Here is a 21,069-nt window from a genome sequence, read left to right as displayed (position 1 = left end):
CTCTCTCTCTCTCTCTCTCTCTCTCTCTCTCTCTCTCTCTCCCTCCGTCTCCCCCTCTGCCCCCTTCTCTTTCTCTTTGTCCCTCTCTCTCTTTCTCTGTGCCCTCTCTCTCCCTCCCTCCCCTTCCTCTTTTTTGGGGGGGAGGGGGCAATGGGGCATATCTCTTTATGTAGCTTTGGCTGTCCTGGAACTCACTAGAAAGACCTTCAGATTCACAGAGATCCACCTGCCTCTGCTTCCTGAGTGCTGGAATTAAAGGTGTGAACCAGCACCACAGAGGCGGAGGCCAGCCTAGGGTATAATGAGACCCTATCTCACAAACAAAACAAATGTCAATTTAAAATATCCTTAATATTTCAATCTCAGTAACTTATTTATCTGTTCTAAATTCACCTAAGTTTTAAATCTCTCCTTTGATGAGAAAAAAGCAATGCTGAGTCTTTAATGAGTGCTGACCAGTCAAGTAAGACTAAGTCCCAAGATTTACCTGCTTACTCTAAACTGTGATTTTTTTATGGGGCCACAGAGATGTGGCTCCGTAGTTAGGAGCAAGAACCAATCTTGCACATCACCTGAGTTCAGTTCCCAGCACCCATGTCTGTGGCTCACGATTTTCTGTAATTTTAGCTCTAGGGAGATCGGGTGCCTTCTTCTAGATTCCTTATGCCCCTGCACTCAAGTGCACACATCCCCTTCACACATATACATAATAAAAAAGTAGTTAAAAAAATCCTCAATGTGAATTTAAAATAGCATTTAAAAGTTATCTGATGCTTACAATTATCTAACAGAGTACAGCTGCTGTCTTCAACTTTCTAGGCGTCTTGAGTTCAACTATACCTATTACACAGCTGGAGTTAGGGGCAACTTAGCAAGCTATAACTGAAGTAGGAAAAACATTGTATGGTGAATGCCTTTTCTATATTTTAAGATATAGTTACCACAGATTTATTTGTTTCTATTTTCTGTGTATGAGTGTTTTGCATATGGGTATGCGTGTATGCGTACCATGTGCATGCCTGGTACTCAAAGAACGAGTCCATGAGCACATGTCAGATCCCCTTGAACTGGAGTTAGAGATGGTTGAGACCGGCCTTGTGGGAGCCATGACCTTGAGTCCTCTAGAAGAGCAGGCAATCCTCTTACGAGCCATCTTTCCAGCTCTAAAATAGACTCTTAAGCATGCTGGTGCTCTTTAGTAGAATCTTGGTGGGACTTTGTAGGAGGTGGGGTGTGAATCGAGGCCATCTTGAACTGCCTTTCAGACTGAAGCTGTTGGCTTCCTGCCATAGTGGAGTCCCATTGGTGTTTCCCACTGGCGTTTTGATTTCTTTTTTATTTTTGCTTTGCACGTTGCCTAGGATTACTATCCTCGAGCCGTGTCTCAACTGTTCAGCCCACAAGCGCCTTTAGACTTGCACCCACTTAACCTATCCCATCCAGAGACGGTGTTTAATTCACATCTTGGCGGAGGCAAAGAAGCATCCAGGGACTTCTCACCTGTGGATCTAAGCTTCCTACCAGATGAGCTTATTCAAGAAAATAAAGACCAGACTGTCGTTGGCAACGAGCATGAAAAGGAGCCAAGTTGTGAAGCTCAAGATCAGCCTTGTCAGTTACCGTTGCCTGGTGGGGAGGACAGCGGGCTGAGCTTGAACAGCGGCAGTTCACCGGATTCCCACCTGTGCTCCGATGGTGCTGACTCCAGCCAGCCCGCTCCAGGAAAACCCAACTCTTATGCCTTACCTATGGCATCCTTAGTGTCCATGACACCAATGAACCCTGTTCCAGAACGCTCTGGAATTGTGCCTCAGTTGCAGTAAGAGTACTTGCTTTTAAAGGGAGGGCTGTTTCTACATGCACGGTTTATGTTTCAGACCATGAGAACTAGCTTCAGGATAATGGAGGAAAGAGGAGCATTTCAGATCGCCTTATTCTTTTTCAGTTCTTATTGGATCATAACCAATGGCAGACTGGTTATTTATTAAAGGAAACACCAGTTCTTGGCCCCCTTAGAAGGAGGGTCAAGATTAACAGACACATTCTTGAAAGATTATATTGTCTATACCAAAGCACTGAAGTTGTTAACAATGGTAGTTAGGGGCTTGGCTATAAAGGATATAAAATTGAGTTTGATTAGCAAACTCCCTTGGGTTTGTGGTTTCTGTTTTAGGACAGTGTGTTTTTTTTTTATTATTAATTATAAAATTAAGTTCCAAAACTTAATTTTAGTTATGAAATGTAAGAAAATGTGGATTTTAGCACATTGAGGCTTACAGTTAACTAAGGACTACATGACTTTGCATTTCATGCTGAGAATTCTCCCCCGAGCAAGTTGCTAACGCAGAATCTATGAGATAACTTAATGAAGTGAGCTAAGTTGGTGTTGAAACTATACCATTATGATCTTCTGGATGGCCTTGTTTCTTCAGGAATATAGTTTCCACTGCAAATCTGGCTTGCAAATTGGATCTGAGAAAAATAGCTCTGAATGCCAAAAACACAGAATATAACCCTAAGGTAAGAGACTTCGGTGTCCCTTTCAACCATTGCAGTTTTCTTAGGTATGGTTCACTGTACGCTTATGACATTGGCTCATTTATTTTCTTCAAATAAATTCTTAGTGAAAAGTTTTGTTAATTCAGAAGGTTAACTATCTCATTTTTTATTTTGAGGTTATAAAGTCATCCATTTTCCATGCTGAATAAAACAATAATTGAACAATCCTGAATCTAGAGCTTTCCTTGTCATTCACAAAGATTTTTCAGCATGTCTGTTTTCAATACAGTGGAACACTAACTTGAAACTAACTTGAGTTATCACACCTGTGGACCTGTGGATTCTTTTGGATTTTTTTTTTTTTGACAATGTCTTGCTATATAGCTCAGGTTAGTTTTGAACTTGGACTCTTCTGGCCTCTTCTCCCAAGAGCCTGGATTGCTGGGATTATAGGTCTGTGTAACCATGCCTGGTGGGAAATACTGTTTTTCTAAATGCTGGCTCACAATAGCTGACACATCTATGTTTTTCCATTTTCAGTTTCTTTTGTCCAAAAAAAGCTAAATTGAGCCAGGTGGTGGTGGTGCATTTGGGAGGGAGAGGCAGATGGATCTCTGTGAGTTCAAGGCCAGCCTGGTCTATAGAGTGAGTTCCAGGACAGTTAGGACTACACAGAGAAACCCTGTCTCAAAACAGCAATAAGAAGCACATAATCAGAAAACAGAAAAAAAAAGCTAAGTTGTTTATAAGGCTCTAGCTTCTGCTTACTCATGGCTGATTCAATGGTTCCTCACCTAAAAGGTTGTTTTCACTATGTAACCAAGCCAGCCTCAATCTCACAGAGATGCCCCTGCCCATGTCTGCCCACTGCAGTTTAATAAAATATGAAGACATCCTGTCTTCGTTGACATATTTGCTTACAGAATTTGGATTTGTTAGCTTCCTCAACATTCAATGATTCCTCAGGCTTTGTGCTTTGTAGAGGAAGGCAGGGCTCGAAGCTAAGTCCTGAGCCAGGACTTCACGTTCACTGGAAAACAGCTCCGTGGACCCAGTGGCAGAAGATTTGTGGTCAGATGATAAAGAATCACAATAGTGAGAGACTGTGTAAATCAATTCTTTATAGACTAAGCATTTGCTTTTGCTGACATCTGAATTTAGTGTTATGTTATTATCCAGATACCAAATAGCTTTTCCTTTTCTGTCTCACGTCTCTGGCTAGAGTATGGATAGAAACACCTGGTGAGGCTGGGCATGGTGGTACGCACCTTATAATGCCAGCATTTGGGAGACTGAGGCAGATGTAGTTCTGTGGGTTCAAGACCGGCCTCATCTACGAACTGAGTAAGGTAAGCCAGGCTTACATAGTGAGATCCTGTCTCAAACTATTCTCCCTTCTACACACAAAAGGAAAAAGAAGAAATGGAAGCAAAGAAATACAGCTGTGAGGTGAATTCTTAGGGCGGCAGCAATGACAGATTGCATTATTGGGAAAAAAAAGATCATTTTATGCATATTTTACTCATTGTCTTCGGCTCCCCCTGCTGGAATGTATAGGAAGAGAATGCATAGGAGCTGTCTGGAATTGTACTTTCTATGCAGATTCAAGTTCGTGCTTTGAATTATCTTAAATGTTTAATAAAATCATATGAGAATATAATAACTGCTGGGCAGGGTGGTACCGGTTTTAAATTCCTTTTCTTGGGAGGCAGAGGCAGACAGAGCTCTGTGAGTTCGAGGTTAGTCTGGTCTACACAGAGAGTCATAGCCAGGGTGCATTGTGAGATCCTTTCTCCAAAAAAACAAAAACAAAAGAAAATGAAATAGTTGGGTCACACCTGTACTCCTAGTACTTGAGAAGCTGGGGCAGGATTGTGAGTCTGTTTGCTTGGATCATCTAGTGAAGATATGTATATTTCTCTCTTATGTTAATGAATACCGGGGGAAATGATATATTTTAATAAGCACACGAAAAGCATTAATGAGAACTCATTCAGTCTCTGGTGGTGACGCAGGGTTTTTTCGTGTTTCCAGTTCAAATTGCAATTGCTTGTCTGAGCCTGAAGTGATCCATGATCTTTTGGAGTAGCTGCCCCCACAAGAGGTGATCTTGCAGGGGACCCACTCCAATTTCAACTGGAAAGTTGGCGAAGTGTGTGTGTAGGAACTATGGGCGGACCAGGTCCATTTAGTGCCTTGCTAATGTGTAAGCTGACTGTGTCAAGGGCCCCAGTGTCCTTGAGGGGTCTGTCAATGAGCAGACCTGGGAACACACATTGAGAAGAATTATAAAGGCTGGACCTTGATGAAATGGATTTCCCCTTTGTCTTTAGCATGCTTGTCATTATGTATGTTGTGTTCTGCATTTTAGTTGCCTTGGTATTCTAGAATCTTGGCAGTTACATATATAATAGCATACTTTTCTTTTCTGTGATTTTTTTTTGGTCTTGAAATGAGATTTAGCTATGTAGCTTATGTTATTCTTAAACTTGGAATCCTCCTGCCTCAGCCTCTCATGTACTGGGATAATAGGCATGGACCACATCAGGCTCATCTAATTTTTGTTTTGGGACAAGATGAGATCTCATATATTCTAAACTGGCCTCAAATTTGAATGCAGCCGAGGATGACTTTGAACTCCCCCCCCCAACTCGTCTCCCCCTCCAGAGTGTTAGGATTCCAGGTGCACCGCCAAACCTGGATGATTCCATCCTGGGAATCAGACCCAGCGCTTCATGTGTGCCAGGTGGGCACCTGGCTAATGGCACCATATCCTCAGCTCGCCATCTGCACGCTTGTTCTTAATTTTTTTTAAAGGATTCTGTAAGAGAAAAAGAAAGTATATCAATATAAATCTAATGAGCTGTGATTTTATATCATATCTTTACAAAGTTCTGATAATGTTGGAGGTGAAATACTTGTTTATTAAATGAGGGCAACAATGGACTTCGTTAGTCTTGAGTGTATAAATGAGAGAAAGTCTAAAGCTCTTAGCATCAGACCTTAAATGGAACAGATGCTCTAATTTTAGCTGATCCTTTGGAAACAGCTGTAGAGTAACATTTTGTAATTATAACTTTGGTTAACATGGGAGGATAGACCCAGACATTGTTCGGTTTTTCTCGTCCATTTCAGTTTCCTCGAGATTTTCATACAGTCCCAACTTTCTAACTGGGCTACTACTGTTCACTCCCAGTAGAGACTAATTCTCCCATTGGCTTTGGTGTGCAGAGGTTTGCTGCAGTCATAATGAGGATCCGAGAGCCAAGGACAACAGCCCTCTTATTTAGCTCTGGGAAAGTGGTCTGCACAGGAGCCAAAAGGTAGGAGGGTGAAGTTTTCCATTCTTACCCCACAGGCAACTTGCTATGTAAGAAAAGGAGTGTAGAATTTGTGTGAAAACTCATAGTAGGAGCAACATATTTTTCTCTGTCAAACAGTTAATATGGGGTTAAAAGTTCTTAGTCTTGGCCGGGCAGTGGTGGTGCATGCCTTTGATCTCAGCACTCTGGAGGTAGGGGCAAGGAAATCTCTGTGAGTTCGAGACCAGCCTGGTCTACAGAGTGAGTTTCAGGACAGACTCCAAAGCAACTGGGAAAGCCTGTCTTGAGAAGCAAATAAAAATGTTCTTAGTCTTACTTTTAATACTAAGCTATATCCCATACTTTATAGTACTCAACATTTGGTCAAGGTTCAAGGAAATTAATTGGGTTATGGGAACTTGTTTTTAACATATACATGCATGTTACATGTATATTATATACACATATGTTATATATAATATATACGTGTTAAAAGCAAGTTCATGTGTACACACACATAATTTTTTTATCTGCAGTCATGACAAGATATCAAAAGCCATTGCACAGATGAAGATGTTTTTCAGTTGTATTTCTTCTTTCTTGAAAAAATTATTAGATTTTAAAAAATACCAATTCAAGTTCCCACTCCCTCCTCTCATCCCATTCCCTCCACACACCCTCCCACCCCACCCCTATCTAATCCTCAGAGAGGCTAAAGCACATTGCTTTGGGGAAGGTCCAAGGCTATCCATACTATATCTAGGCTGAGCAAGGTATACATCCAAAGAGAATAGGATCTCAAAAAGGCAGTACATGCAGTAGGGATAAATCCTGGTGCCACTGTCAGTGGTCCCTCAGTCTGCCCTAGCCATGCAACTGTCAGCCCCATTCAGAGGGACTAGTTTGGTCCTACGCTTGTTCCTTCCCAGTCCAGCTGGAGTTGGTGAGCACCTATTAGCTCAGGTAAACTGTTTCAGTGGGTGAACCCATCATGATCTTGAACTCTTTGCTCATATTCTCATTCCTTCCATTCTTCAACTGGACTTTGGGAGCTCAGTCCAGTGCTCCGATGTGGGTCTCTGCCTCTGTTTCCATCAGTTGCTGGGTGAAGGTTCTATGGTGATATTTAAGATATTCATCAGTCTGACTACAGGGCAAGTCAAGATCAGGCCCCTTTGCCTCTATTGCTTAGGGTTTTAGCTGGGGTCATCCTTGTGGATTCCTGGGACTTTCTCTAGAGCCAGGTTTCTGCTAACCCTAAAATGGCTTCCTCAGTCCTTGCTCTCATCTCTGTTCTTCTTCCATCTCAACTATCCCATTCCCTCAAGTTCTTCTCAATGCTTCCCTTCTTCCCTCCTCTTCCCCCTTTACCTTCCCTTCTGTCCCCACCTCCATGCTCCCAATTTTGTCAGGAAATCTTGTCTGCTTCCAATTTCCAGGTGGGTCTATATATGTTTTTCTATGGGTTCACCATATTACTTAGCTTCTCTAAGATCAGGAACTATAGGCTCAATGTTCTTTGTTTATACCTAGTATTCCCTTATGAGTGAGTCCATACCATATTTATCTTTTTGGGTCTAGGTTACCTCATTCAGGATAGTGTTTTCTAATTCTATCCATTTGCATGCAGAATTCAAGATGTCATTGGTTTTTTTTTTACCACCAAGTAGTACTCTAATGTGTAAATATGCCACATTTTCTTTATTCATTCTTCGGTTGAGGGGCATCTAAATTGTTTCCAGGTTATGGCTATTACAAATGATGCTGCTATGAACATAGTTGAACAAATGCTTTTTGTAGTATTACTGAGCATCTTTTGGGTATATGCCCAAGAGTGGTATTGCTGAATCCTGAGGTAGGTTGATTCCCAATTTCCTGAGAAACCGCTGCAAATTTCCAAAGTGGTTGTATAAGTTTGCATTCCCACCAGCAATGCATGAGTGTTTCCCTTACTCCATCCATATCATCTCTAGCATAAGCTACCATTAGTGTTTTTGATCTTAGCCATTCTGACAGGTGTAAGATGGTATCTCAGAGTTATTTTGGTTTGCATTTACCCGATCGCTAAGGATGTTGAACATTTCCTTAAGTGTCTTTTGGCCATTTGATATTAGGATAGCTACACCCACTTGTTTCTTTGGTCCATTTGATTGGAAAACCTTTCCCCAACTATTTACTCTGAGGCAATGTCTGTCTTTGAGTTGAGTTGTGTTTCTTGTATACAGCAGAAGACTGGAACCTGTTTTCATATCCATCCTCTTAGCCTGTGTCTTTTTTATAGGTGAATTGACTCCATTGATATTAAGCAATATTAATGATCAGTGGTTGTTAAATCTGGTTATTTTTTGATAGCAGTGTTTGTGTGTTTCCCTTCTTTGGGTTATGCTTGTGGGGGATTATCAGATGCCTGTGTTTTTGTGGGTGCAGTTAGCTTCCTTGGGTTGGGGTTTTCCTTCTAGTACTTTCTGTAAGGCTGGGTTCCTGGATACATATTGTTTAAATCTGTTTTTGTCATGGAATATCTTGTTTTCTCCATCGATGGTGAAAGAAAGCTTTTCTGGATATAGTAGTCTTGGCTTGCATTCATGGTCTCTTAGTGTCTGCAGCACACCTAAACAGGACCTTCTGGCTTTCATAGTTTCCATTGAGAATTCAGGTGTAATTCTGAGGTTTACCTTTATCTGTTACCTTTTTTTCTTTGAAGCTCTAAATATTCTTTCTTTATTCTGTATGTTTTGTGTTTTGATTATTAGGGGATTTTTTGATCAAGTTTATTTGGTGTTCTGTAAGCTTCTTGTGCCTTCATAGGAATATCCTTTTTTAGGTTGGAAAAGTTTTCTTCTATGATTTTGTTGAATATATTTTCTGTGCTTTTGAGCTGGAGTTCTTCTTCCTCTTCTACCCCTATTATTCTTAGGTTTGGTCTTTTCATGGTGTCCCAGATTTCCTGAATATTTTGTGTTAAGAATTTGTTGGATTTAATGTTTTCTTTGACCAATCGATTTCCTCTATAGTATCTTCAACGCCTGAGATTCTTTGTTCCATCTCTTGTATTCTGTTGGTTCTACTTTTCTCTGTAGATCTTGTTCATTTACCTAGATTTTCCATACCCAGAATTCCCTCAGTTTGTGTTTTATTACCTCAATTTCAGTCTTCAAGTCTTGAACTGTTTCCTTCACCTGTTTGATTGTTTTTTTTTCTTGGTTTTCTTTGAGGGATTTATTAATGTCTTCCAATTTTTTTTGTTTGTCTTCCAATTTGTTTGTTTTGTTTGTTGTTCATTTTGTTTTTTGTTTGTTTGTTGTTAATTTGAGGGATTTATTAATTTCTTCCAATTTTTTGTTTGTCTTCCAATTTTTTAAGGGAGTTTTTCATTTTCTCTTTAAAGATCTCCATTTTCATAAAGTTACATTTAGAGTCATTTTTTCTACATCTTCTGTGTTAGGATGATAGTCTTCCTGTTGTGTCACTGCTGGGTTCTGGTGTTACCATGTTGCTTTTTAGGTTATTGGAGGAATTCTTGCATTGTTACCTACCCATCTCTCTCTTCAAATGAGGTTGGCAGTGTCTTTGTGTCCTGGTCCAATCCTTGCAGTGGCTATCTGAGTGTTTGGGAGTTTTCTTGGTCTCCTCTGTACTGTCAATGTCTGTCTCAGAGCCTCTGTAATCTCTATACACCTGCTCTCTTGGTCTTCTCTCCTGGTTTGCTCCCTTGGTGCTCTCTCTTAATCCCCTCAGTGTTGTAGCAAGCTATTGGTCCCCTCAGTATTACAGCAATCTCTAAGCTCTTAGGTGGGTATGGCTAGTAACGTGGAGGGTCCAGTGGATGGGTTTGGGTTTGGGGGGAGCCTAGCCATAGGAAACTCCCTGTTGGCTGGCTAGAAATGCCAAGGGAGTTGGGGAAGGGACCTGGGATTTTGTCTCATTGTGGAAGTCCTAGAGAGCAGGGCGTCCCACTATGTGGCTGTTCACTCACCTCTTGAGTCCCCTCAGTATTGGACAAGATAGAGTTTTCTAAATGGGACATACCTGGAACATTCACTCAGGAGCTATCTCTGGAAAGATTTCTCTTTCCTGGATCTCCTACAGGAGAAGTCTGAGCTCTGATGTTTGCTCCACAGTCGGTGGAGAGAGCTGGTGTTCTCCTTGTGTCAGATGGACAGCAAGTCCCCTTTGGAGAGGTGATATCAACCTGTAGCTACAGAGGCACCAATCATTCATTTATTCCTATGAACATGGGCTGCCAATAAACTTACTTATATCTGTTAAACTTATTGAAAAACTTACATCATTTAAATTTGTATTTTTATGATTATGACATCAAACATCTCTTCATGAGCATGTAAAATGCTTATTATATATTTTGCCCAATGTCCTAGAGATATTTGTCTTTTGGTAGAAGTCTTTTGCATTTTAAGTATTTTGCAATTTTGTGCTGCAAATATTTTTCCAGATTACTATGTACTAGTTTTCAAACACAACTTAAAGTTGTTGGTGTACAGTTGGCTGATTCATTTTTTCCCCATTATGTTTTCCCTTTATCATTTGAAATCTCGTTTGGAAAAGAATTCCCCTTGTAGCTCATGATATAGATATTGACCTCCAATATTTTTCTAGCCCTTTTAATGTCTTATATTATATAAGAAATAATAGAGAAAGAATTGTGGCTTTTGATTCATTTAGAGTAGTGGCTCTCAACCTTCCTTATGCTTTGATCCTTTAATGCAGTTCCTCATGTTGTGGTGACCTATCTTGTTCTTGAGTTCTGCAAAATGAATTCTGAGTGTTTAGTTTATACAAGAGAGAGAGAGAAGAGAGAGCACGGTATTATTGTCCAAACTCTATCCAAATCTATTTTCTGTAATGATAAGGAGGAAGGATACATGTTTGCTTAGGGATATGTACAGAAGGTAAAATTTAAATAGTTCTTACCACTTGTGATGAAACTTTAGGGTTTTAAATCTATTCGCTAATGTTTGTGCAATGAATATATGTGTAGACTTTGAGCTGTAGCTAAAATAGGAACCTGTATGTGAGGTTTACAGCAGAACAAGACTTCTTTTACAAAATGTCTTCATTTTGTTACTAACTTGGGACACATAGTCTTGCCATGTCAGGAGTTAGAAGTGGGTGGAGAACACAAGGGTGATTGAAATAAAGTGCATGGCCCAATTCACATACGAGGACAGTGAGGGATCTAGGGAAGAGAATTCAGCACTTTGCTTGTTCAGGCAAGCTGAGTCCAAGTGGCCTTTCCTTTAGGAACTGCTGGTTTTACAACTTAAGATGGGTACACCTCACAAAGAGAGCTGTGTTCATAGAATTTACTCATGGTGGCCCCTGACTGGCAGCCCCTGCTGCTCACTATTGTTTGGGCAAGTGAACAATGTCAGATGAAAACTAGAGGCCCAAATCTCAAGCCTGCCATTTCTCTGACATGTATTTGGGGTCGGTCTTAGCTATGAGTTTGGATACATTTTCCCCTCATGCTGAGTATGAATCTCATAGCAGTTGGGTGAGGAAGCTGAGAAAACTGGGCAAGTTTTAAGGAATTTAAACTTGTTTTTGACAATTCGTTTCCTAAAGACACAAGTCTATGCCACTCACTTGGCCCATATCTGTCTTCCTTGCGTTGATTAATGTTTTGCACGTCTTTGTCCTTATTTTTGTCCCTATACAAATGGTTCACACATTTTTAGACCAGGGCAGTTCTCAGGCTGCAGCGAGAACCAGAAGAACTTAGAAGACTATAGACAGCAATTCGCTGGTGCCCAGACAAGATTGTCTATGTGCCAGAGGTTACACCTGGGTCATGGCCCCTCTTACAAGATTTTAGGTCTGAGGACACATTTTGAGAAATAGTGCAGTAGTCAGTTTTTCAAACAACATTCAAAACAAGTCAAAGTACCTTATCGATGAGGGATGACCAATCAAGGTGATGGGTGCTGGTCAGTTCAACAACCAATTGTTCATTGTACCAAACATTTTACACGACACTATGGACAAAGGTGAGCGAGGGAGATCCTTCTCATGGAGACTCACTTATTTTTATTTTATTCTTGTGATTCTGGGGACCAAATCCAGAGTCTTACACATGGTATGCAAGTGCTCTGTTGCTGAGCCACACCCACATGACCAGCCTACAGTCTCATAGGTACATTCAAAGATGAACATAGGACATAGAGAGGTGGTCAGAAGTGCAGGCTACAAATGCAATAGTAAAGGGGCCATTAATCAACCAGTTTGATTAATAGTAGATGCCATTAATTAAATAGATGTGGTAATGCATGCCTGGAATACCAGTATTTGGGGGACGGAAGCAGGAAGTGCACGAGTTACTTACTAGCCTGGGCTATACAGCCACACTCTATCTCACGAAACAACAAGAAAGTGTCTTTAATTGTGTTTGCCTCTCCCCAGTGAAGAGGAGTCTCGACTGGCAGCTAGAAAGTATGCTCGCGTGGTGCAGAAGCTTGGCTTCCCCGTCAGATTCTTCAATTTTAAAATTCAGAACATGGTTGGAAGCTGTGATGTGAAATTTCCCATCAGGCTGGAGATTTTGGCGCTAACCCACCGGCAGTTCAGTAGGTATGAAGGCCTCAGGCTCAACCTCACTCTTGCTAAGCTGCAGCAGTTATAAAATTCAGGCTGTTTATACAAGATAGCGGTCAGAGAGAGTGGCTACTTGCCAGAAGATCATAGGAGAAGGCAGGGTAGATGAATGGATTAGGATGCTGTGCCCCAGACCTCAAAAGTTGTGGTATGGGTCAGGGTCTTGAAATAGTGGTTCTCACAGTGAAATTGCAAAGTGGGCCACTTTGGCCCACATCTCTGATTGGGAAGCTCCACCGGAAGAGATTCAGCTTGCCATCCTGCAGAGTTCATACCCAATGATGGTGCTGAAGCTCTGTATTGAGGGCCACTAATGGATTAGGTTTATAAAACTGGCCCAAGTGGCTTTGGAGATGGCAGTAGAAGTGAAAGGGGTGAGGCTGACGGCTGGAGGGTGGAGAAGAGGGGGGGAAGATGGCTGTGACATACATAGTCTCTGAATGAGGTCCTATCTAGTCATGTTTATTTGGGAGGGGGTGTCTTTGTGTAGCTATAGCTGACCCAGCACTTCTGCGTTTAGAGTGTTCCTAGCCTAAGGGAGCATTCTAGCCTTCCTGCTTCTGTAACCCTAGTCTCCACAGACAGACTGGCTCCCTGGCCTCAGCTCAGCCCTCAGAGAGGATAGCTCGGGCTTCAGAGGCCAACTCCACACTCCACTCCCCTGGGATACACATCTGGGTCAAAACAACTGACCTAATGTAGAAGGGCAGATGCTTTTGCACTCTCTTGCTCAGTACAGTCTCATTCCAACCTTTTACCTTCTTTGTGAGTCAACAGTGGGTCTGCTTAGTCACGTGGCTAAGGATCAGTGGAAGGGGTTTGTTGGCTTTTCTTTCATATTCAAACCCAACAGAAGATAAAATGTCTGGACTTCTCTTAACTGCCAAACTATAGTTTATTCTGAGATTTCTCTTGGGTGATGGCTTTCTTCCTCCTCCTCAACTATATTTTCCCCCTCTTCCACACAATTTGCTTATTGAGCGACTATGATATCTGTCATGTTGTTTATTTTTCAAAAGTCAGCTCCGTGGTCAGCTTCCTCATGCAATATACATCACCTCTGGGTGTATTTTCTTTTTCAACCCGGGGTAATGTATAGACATAGTACATGCTCCATTTTTAAATATGTGAACACTGACATTTTTATCATCTAGTATCTTGAGCCGCAGGAGTCCAGTCTCCCTCCTCAGACACACGAATGAGGGCCACCTCAACTTGGAGCGTGACTGAAGTAGACACCTTGCTCTTTTCAGGCTGTTCGGGGCTCATCATGTTGTGCGTACTTCCCATGCCTTCATTCCCTTCCCTTCTCAACAACATACGGAGAGATTGCAGTTGACAGTAAAAGTCCCTTGACATCATTTTCTTTCTTTTTTTTTAGGGAGTGTCTTTTTTAATTAATTAATTAATCAATTAATTAATTAATTAAAGATTTCTGTCTCTTCCCCACCGCCGCCTCCCTTCCCCCAATCAAGTCCCTCTCCCTCGTCAGCCCAAAGAGCAATCAGGGTTCTCTGCCCTGTGGGAAGTCCAAGGACCACCCACCTCCATCCAGGTCTAGTAAGGTGAGCATCCAAACTGCCTAGGCTCCCACAAACCCAATAGGTGCAGTAGGATCAAAAACCCATTGCCATTGTTCTTGGGGTCTCAGTAGTCCTCCTTGTCCGCTATGTTCAGCGAGACCGGTTTTAACCCAGGCTTTTTCAGATCTAGGCCAGCTGGCCTTGGTGAGTTCCTGATAGAACATCCCCATTGTCTCAGTGTGTGGGTGCCCCCCTCGCGGTCCTGAGTTCCTGGCCAAAGAGCAAGATCAGAGTTAGCTGCCTGGCTTTTATCTTCTAGAAGAGGCCCACACCAGTCTCTTGTTCCTAGTCAGCCAGGTTTATAAACTCAGTCACTTTTATATGTGTGCGTGTGTGTGTGTGTGTGTGTGTGTGTGTGCGCGCGCGCGTGCGTGCGTCCATGTATGTATGTATGTATGTATGTATGTATGTATGTATGTATGTATGTATGTGTATTCTTCACATTGGGAGCCTTAGGGGTACTTTCCTAAGCAGAGAAAGGGATTTCTTTTTAACGTTTTTCAATGCCTGTAGCTTGGGAAACATCACACCCATCAGGCGTGATTGGGTCAAGTGTGTCTTACGTTAAAAAACCTCACGTTCATCTTTAATTTAGAGTCTGAAAATGTGCATTTTGACATCTAATACAGGTGTGTCCTGGTTTTGTATTTAGTTTTGGAATCAGGTCTGGCTATGTAATTCAGGCTGGTCTCACATTATAGCATTCCTCTCGTCTCAGCCTCCTGAGTGCTAGGATTATAAGCATCTTCGTGTCCAGGGTGTTGAACCCGGGGCATCATGTCTATAAGGCAAGAACTCTACCACTGAGCAATATGACCATTACAGCCTCTTCCTTGCTACCTTCTCTACCAATCTATGTCACAGTCATCTTTATAGTTTTTTATGAGCATTTCCACTTCAAGTTTTAAACTCAGGAATATGCTGATAATAAATGCTCGTTAAGTGTCTAAAATCCAGGTGAGTATTGTGTGGTAGTAAGGGTCTACTGGCCACCTGTGCAGCCTTCGTCCCTTGCCCACATGGAGTTTGCTGACTAAAATAAAGACACACTGTCACTGTTACTGTTGAACTCTGGAAGTCACCGTGGAGCTGAGACTGCTTTGTGTGCAGTGGGGTCCTGAGCAGGGTGCTCTGTAGATTTTGAGAGGCAGAAATGCTCTCTTCCAGGTAATCCTGGAAGGCGACTTAAGGCTGAACTGGCCTTCAGGTGTTTGCTATTCAGTCTCCACTGGATGACCTCCTCCCTCCCTTTCTCTGAGCTTCAGCCCTCTCTTATTTACACCAAAGAATAGGATAAATAGTACATCTCCAATCAGGAGTTTATTGTGCCTGTCACTTTAAAAACATGGTTTTGGAATTGACCCCCCCCCCCCATACTCTTCAGGAGTGTCACTTCCTTTATAGGATCACCTTCCTCTTTCCAGCCAGGGCTGCTACAGTTTTATTGGTTGATGATCTGCAGGTGCTTGCCAGGGTGGTCTGGTTCGCCCCCTGTGCATGAAGAGTTGGGTAGATCCTAGTGTGTCACTCTCTAGAGGTCTTGTTTTCCTTCTGTCTGTTGTCCAAGAGCAAGTACTCTGAACGGTTGTATTTTCTTTTCTTTATTGTTATTATCACTCTATACATTTTTTTTTTCTCTGACTTTCATGACCTCGTCTTGTCAACAGCTATGAACCGGAACTGTTTCCTGGTCTTATTTATAAGATGGTGAAGCCGCAGGTGGTGTTGCTCGTCTTCGCCTCTGGAAAAGTTGTGTTGACAGGTAAGTTTAAGGTTATTAGCTCACACTCACAAGATGCAAAACTATGTGTGCGTTTTGCTTTTCCTTCCTTCCTTCCTGGATGGGTTTTCCTCCATAACAAGGTACTTTTTGCTATATTGGGGGAAAGAAAAGTAGAGAAAAAAAATGACATTACTCATAGATCTCAGTTCCTAAAATGATACATTTTTCATGTATCCTGTTACTTGATGTGTATTTTCATCTTCTGCTTTATATCGATCATTGCACACATGCAGCTTCACTTGCTGCTTCAAACCCTTCAAGGAAGCTTTTTAATAAAGCTGCGCCATGTTCCTAAGGCAGGGATTGGTACATATTCTCTGGAAAGGACAAACACTGAATATGGAGACTTTGTGGCCCCAGGAGTCTCTGCTGGAGGTGGTCACATGTAGAGTCTTTGGAGTGTGAGTTATGTGACTCTGTGACTCTGATTTAACATGTCACCAAATAGAACTCTTATTTTCTCCCAATCACTGAACGACCTAGAAGTCAATCTTGGGTCACAACTGACATATATTGTCAGTGCGCTGGGTTTGTCAGCTGCCCTGCACTCCTTGACTCCTGTTCTAACTGGTCACCGAGTAGAACTTGACTTCCCACTGTCACATTTTTCTGTGTTCCTTTGTGTTCGTTACTTATAAATGGGACAAGCATTTGGCTATTTTATTTGTGGAGAATTGTTAGTACGCGTGCTCCAAAGTCAAACTTTGGTTTGAGTATATCACTGTTTTCAAAGTTCTTAGCATGAATATCCAAATTCCATTAAAGGCATCTACAATATACTTTCCTATATCAAACCTCCCTTCCAACAGTGTGTTCTAAACATCTTTGGATCAAACTTCCAGCAGCATTTTAAAAATTTGTACAGAAACATGGGTACTTGCCTTTAGTCCTGACACTCAGGTAGCAGTTGCAAGCAAATCTCTGAGAAAGAGGTCAGCCTGGTCTACATAGTTCCACGCCACCAACCAGAATTACATAGCAAGACCTCCCCCCGCCCCCACATACCACTCGGCTAGGTCAAGTCATTGTATTGCTGGTTGGTGTGTTAACTGGCTAAACTATGGAAATGCATTCATAGACCCGATGTTCAAATGATGGACCCTGAATTTCTGGTGCCTACCAGGTACATGTATGGTGTTAGGATGCAAACACCCATCTGGCAGCAGTCCAGCCCCTTGGAAACAGATGGTGAAGTTATGTTTCATGGCATCTCACCGAACCAGAAGTTAAGCTATGTATACTTAAACCAACCTAATCCTGCCATATATTCTTCAAGGGCAATAAAGTGGCCTAGTTTTTTTTTAATTTTTTTGTTTTTCTAAGGACTTCACACAGATGTTAGTGCACATAACCCTCTCACCACTCTGTGAGGAGGGTTGCTGTCTTTTCTGGTGAGTAACCTGAAACTTGGACGTTGGGTAAGACGCCATGGTTGCAATGTTAGCTAGTGGTGCAGCTGCCATTTGGGCTCTTACTCAAGTTCAAAGCCTGTCCTTTCTCAGTCGATCAGGCCACGTCTTGCTTACCGGGGTTAGGAAGGGCAGGCATGCCAAAGGGCAGTCATTGTAGCATGCTGAAAAGGCATGGTAATCTTTGCCTAAAATGCTGGGGTCGCCCAGTTGATGGCTGCTGCTATAGGACAGGGGCTGTCATTATTGATTGTTAATTGCTCTGTGAGCTTGGTTTTTGTTCTTACTTTAGTGAGGAAATGTCAGGTGAGGTCTGGGACACAGTCAGAAGGAAGAGAGTTTACTTAGAATATAAAAGTCCCTGGTCTGATCCCTAGTGCCACATCTAGTACTAACAACAAAATCTTGTTTTAACGCATGGGAGCGGGCACAGGTGGTATTTGGTTGATGGTTTCTGGAGGGAACACTGGCTGCATGTCTCCCTTATTGCTGCTTTATGATTTCGGTAACCTCAATTTCTTGGGCCTCACTTTCCCCATTTATGAAATAAGGGAACTTTGCACTCTGTTGTATCAGGAATCTCTGTTGCTAATGTAAGATACTGGCTATGTTTCTGCTTCCCAGGGGTCTCCAGGTGGCATGCTCTTCGTGTTTGAATGCAGCCATAGGTACAGTATTTTATATAAAGCCTTATGGGAAATAAAACAAATCAGTGTTTATCCCAAATGCCGGACCTGGATGCCCTGTTCCTCAAGGAACAGTAAGCAGACTGTCTTGCCCTGGGATTGGTTTTGGCATGCATGTTTGCTTCACCACTCACAGGCCGTTGCCAGATGGTAAGAAGCCTATTCCAGATACAGGTGTGAACAAGCCAGAGGCAAGTTCTTTGTCAGTAGCCTTGTTCCTTTAGTGTCTCCATCTCACTGGTTTGCATAAAACTGATCTCTTTGGAAAGGGAAACTGTAATATTCTCCCTCTGAGAAGACTTTGGGGGATTTCCTATCCAAAGGTGCAGAGTTTCTCGTGTCTATTGGTAACATGCCATCTTCCTCTTTCATCTTTCAGGGTGCAGAAAAATTCCTTAGCAAGGAATAAATGCCATTAGCAGTCAAAAATAATTAGACTTACAAGGATTTCCTCCTCCTGACTACTTTAAGGTTTTTTTTAATGATATTTATCTAACAAACTACTTGAAAGTGGGCATTTATTGCATTTAGTGTCCTGCAATACAACATGCCTATACCGCCACCTCCCATTCTAAAATAGTCCATGGCTACAAAGAAACCTCCGTAGTTTGCCATGTTCTCCAGCAGCTACCAGTGTCTGCTATCACCACGGATTTACCTATTTTGAATGCTTCATCTAAATGTAACTTTTCCTACATTTTATGGGTGGGTGGGTGCCTGGATTTGTTTTGACTGTTGAGGCATGTCCAAATTTTGTACTGTTTAGGGCTGAGTAATACTCTATTGTAGACATACACTGAGGCTTTTATTCATTGAAGGCCACAGAGACTGTTTCCATCTCTTTGTTATTATAACTTCTGGAGCATTTCCAGTCTGCACTGTGTGCCTGCTTCTGGTTTTGTGAGAAGTTTGCTCAGGAGGAACTGCTGGGGTGTGTGGTGACCCCATAACTCTTGAGGAGCACTCAAACTTGGGAGCTGAACCCGGTTTACAGTCCCTCCAGCAGTGCAGAGGTTGCTGAACTTCAGCATCCTATCAGTTTTTTTCTTTAATAAAAACATTACAGCTCATCACTGATCTGAATTCTGGTAGATTTTTTTTTTTAGGTCTTCTCCCTCACTGGGTCTGGAGCTAAGCCAGATAATCACTCTTAGATTTTCTTTTTCCCCCTTTCAAGCTCTGCACCTCTGAAGGTCCTAGGACCCCAGATAATCCAAGTTATTCACTTACTAACAGGCTGTTGTTTTTGTTTTTTTGAAACAGGGTCATCTGTGTATCTCGGGAGGGTCTTGAACTTAAGATTCTCTTGCCTCAGCCTCCCAAGTGATAGATTAGAGGCATGTATCAACTACACCTGGTACTAACAGAACAGTTTTTTTTTCTTTCTTTCATTGGCATCATTTCTTTGCTTTCTGCCCCCAAATATGTCAGATGCTAATTCTCATTTAGCTGAAGCCCCAAACTCCTATAAGAACCAGCCCATAACACTCACTGGGGTACCCCTTATCCAGTTTTGAAGGTGGAAACGGGATGATTGACTGTTGTCAGTGAGAGGCAAGTGGAAACTGAGTAACGTTTCTCCAGGGAGAGTGTCTAATCTTTGTTTAGTGCTATAAGTCATATCAATTATTAACAATTAACATATTAACAATTGCTGACACCTAAGACTCCAATAATGAAAATGGTGTAAATTTTTCCTCTAATTACTTCCTATGTGTCAAAATTGTAAGCTCTTAGAATGGTCTGCCTGGTCTGATACTATGGAAACAAGACGCTAACCAGAGATGAAGGAATCCAAGAAAGACGTTTTTGCTATTCATAGTAGCTGAGTTCACAGGTGCTGAGGCTGGCTCCCTTATGTCATATGGTAACACATTTGCAGACTATCCCATCTATATTCTACTGAGCCCGGTATGACTGAAGACAGCATCCAAAGAGAGGAAATGCTGGAGGAACTTCTGCCCTATGGCATGCGTTTTGGGGAGACTATGGCTAGCGTGCCCCTCCTTTAATTCTTCTCTTTATTAGAAAGAAGTGCCACACTTATTGGGCTAAAGAGGTGTCATTTGGAAACCATCGCAAAACTGTGCACCCTTGTAATCCCAACACTGGGGAGGCAGACACAGATGGATCTATTCTGAGGCCACCCCGGGTTGTTTAGCTAGACCATTTCCCAAAATCAAAGAAACAGTCATTGAATACGGTGAAATGAAATTTTAGCATGAAAAAGAAAAACTGTTGTTGTCGTTCTTCTGTTAGAGTTCACACTCACTTGAATCTCTTTATAGGTGCCAGAGAGCGTTCTGAGATCTACGAAGCATTTGAAAACATGTACCCTATTCTGGAAAGTTTTAAGAAAATCTGAGCGTGTCCCTGGGCTTCTCATGTTGTAGTGATTTGGATATGTGTTTAACCACAGCAGAGAGGAGCGGGTTTCTACACATGGCTGTAGGAACCTCCCATGCTTTCTAGCAGTTCATAGCTAACAGGGTTAAGTTTCTTGTTTGACTTTTGCCTTGGTTTGGAAGTAGGGTCTACTGTGTAGCCTGAAGTATGGTTTGATTTATTACAAGGTGATTCTGTGTGAATAGCTGTGATTAAGAAATGGAATTTTCTTACTTTAAGGTGATGCTTGTGTGTTATTTAATTATAAATAAACAAGAACAAGTGAAGTTATTTCAGAATTTGAGACGGTTCAGACCTTGCTAGACTGAGGCACCGGGTCCATGCTTTATTTTTAAATATATAATGTATTAAAATGTGTTCTTTGAAGACAGTAATACATCTGAACACTAACTATAATGTTATACCTATCAAGAGAAATCATGTTCAGTTTTTTCTTATTTTTCCATTTGAAGTATAGGAGATGGAATTCAGACCCTTTGGTAAGAGATACTGTGAAAATCGCCTTGGGAGAGCCAGTGAACTATCCCAAACCGGAAAATCCTTTGTTTGAAATGGCCACGTGAAACTGTCCTCCAGCTGCCCCCAGCCTCAGTTATTCTGTTATTGTGCTGATAGCATTGTGTTTGGCTGGTTGGTTGTTCAGGAACCGTTCTGGTTTAGGGAAAGCTGTTTGGAAAGCAATATATGGAATTTTTTTTAAAAAATTACTTTTCCAATACTACCTGACTGTATTTAAGCAGACTCTGGAGAAAAGAGCAAAGAGTTCAGGCCAAAGATTTAGCTAGATTG

The 21,069-nt window shown here is 41.8% G+C and overlaps 1 protein-coding gene across 1 annotated transcript in view; it reads left to right on the top strand.

Moving 5' to 3' along the window:
• The window catches only part of Tbpl2 (TATA-box binding protein like 2), a 20,758-nt gene extending 519 nt beyond the window's left edge, over nucleotides 1-20,239 (top strand). Inside the window, exons 2-7 of the mRNA XM_050139887.1 lie at nucleotides 1,362-1,819; nucleotides 2,433-2,520; nucleotides 5,731-5,822; nucleotides 12,222-12,389; nucleotides 15,664-15,758; nucleotides 20,163-20,239. Of these exons, the coding sequence (XP_049995844.1) occupies nucleotides 1,362-1,819; nucleotides 2,433-2,520; nucleotides 5,731-5,822; nucleotides 12,222-12,389; nucleotides 15,664-15,758; nucleotides 20,163-20,239 (978 nt within the window). The remainder of the gene's footprint in view (nucleotides 1-1,361; nucleotides 1,820-2,432; nucleotides 2,521-5,730; nucleotides 5,823-12,221; nucleotides 12,390-15,663; nucleotides 15,759-20,162) is intronic.
• The last annotated feature ends 830 nt before the right edge of the window (nucleotides 20,240-21,069 follow it).

This window comes from Alexandromys fortis, unplaced genomic scaffold, assembly GCF_014885135.2.
Source record: "Alexandromys fortis isolate MF-2015 unplaced genomic scaffold, M_Fortis_MF-2015_v1.1 scaffold_33, whole genome shotgun sequence".
Lineage (NCBI taxonomy): Eukaryota > Metazoa > Chordata > Mammalia > Rodentia > Cricetidae > Alexandromys > Alexandromys fortis.
The sequence above is the reverse complement of the archived record's forward strand: the minus strand, read 5'-3'. Positions and strand labels throughout refer to the sequence as shown.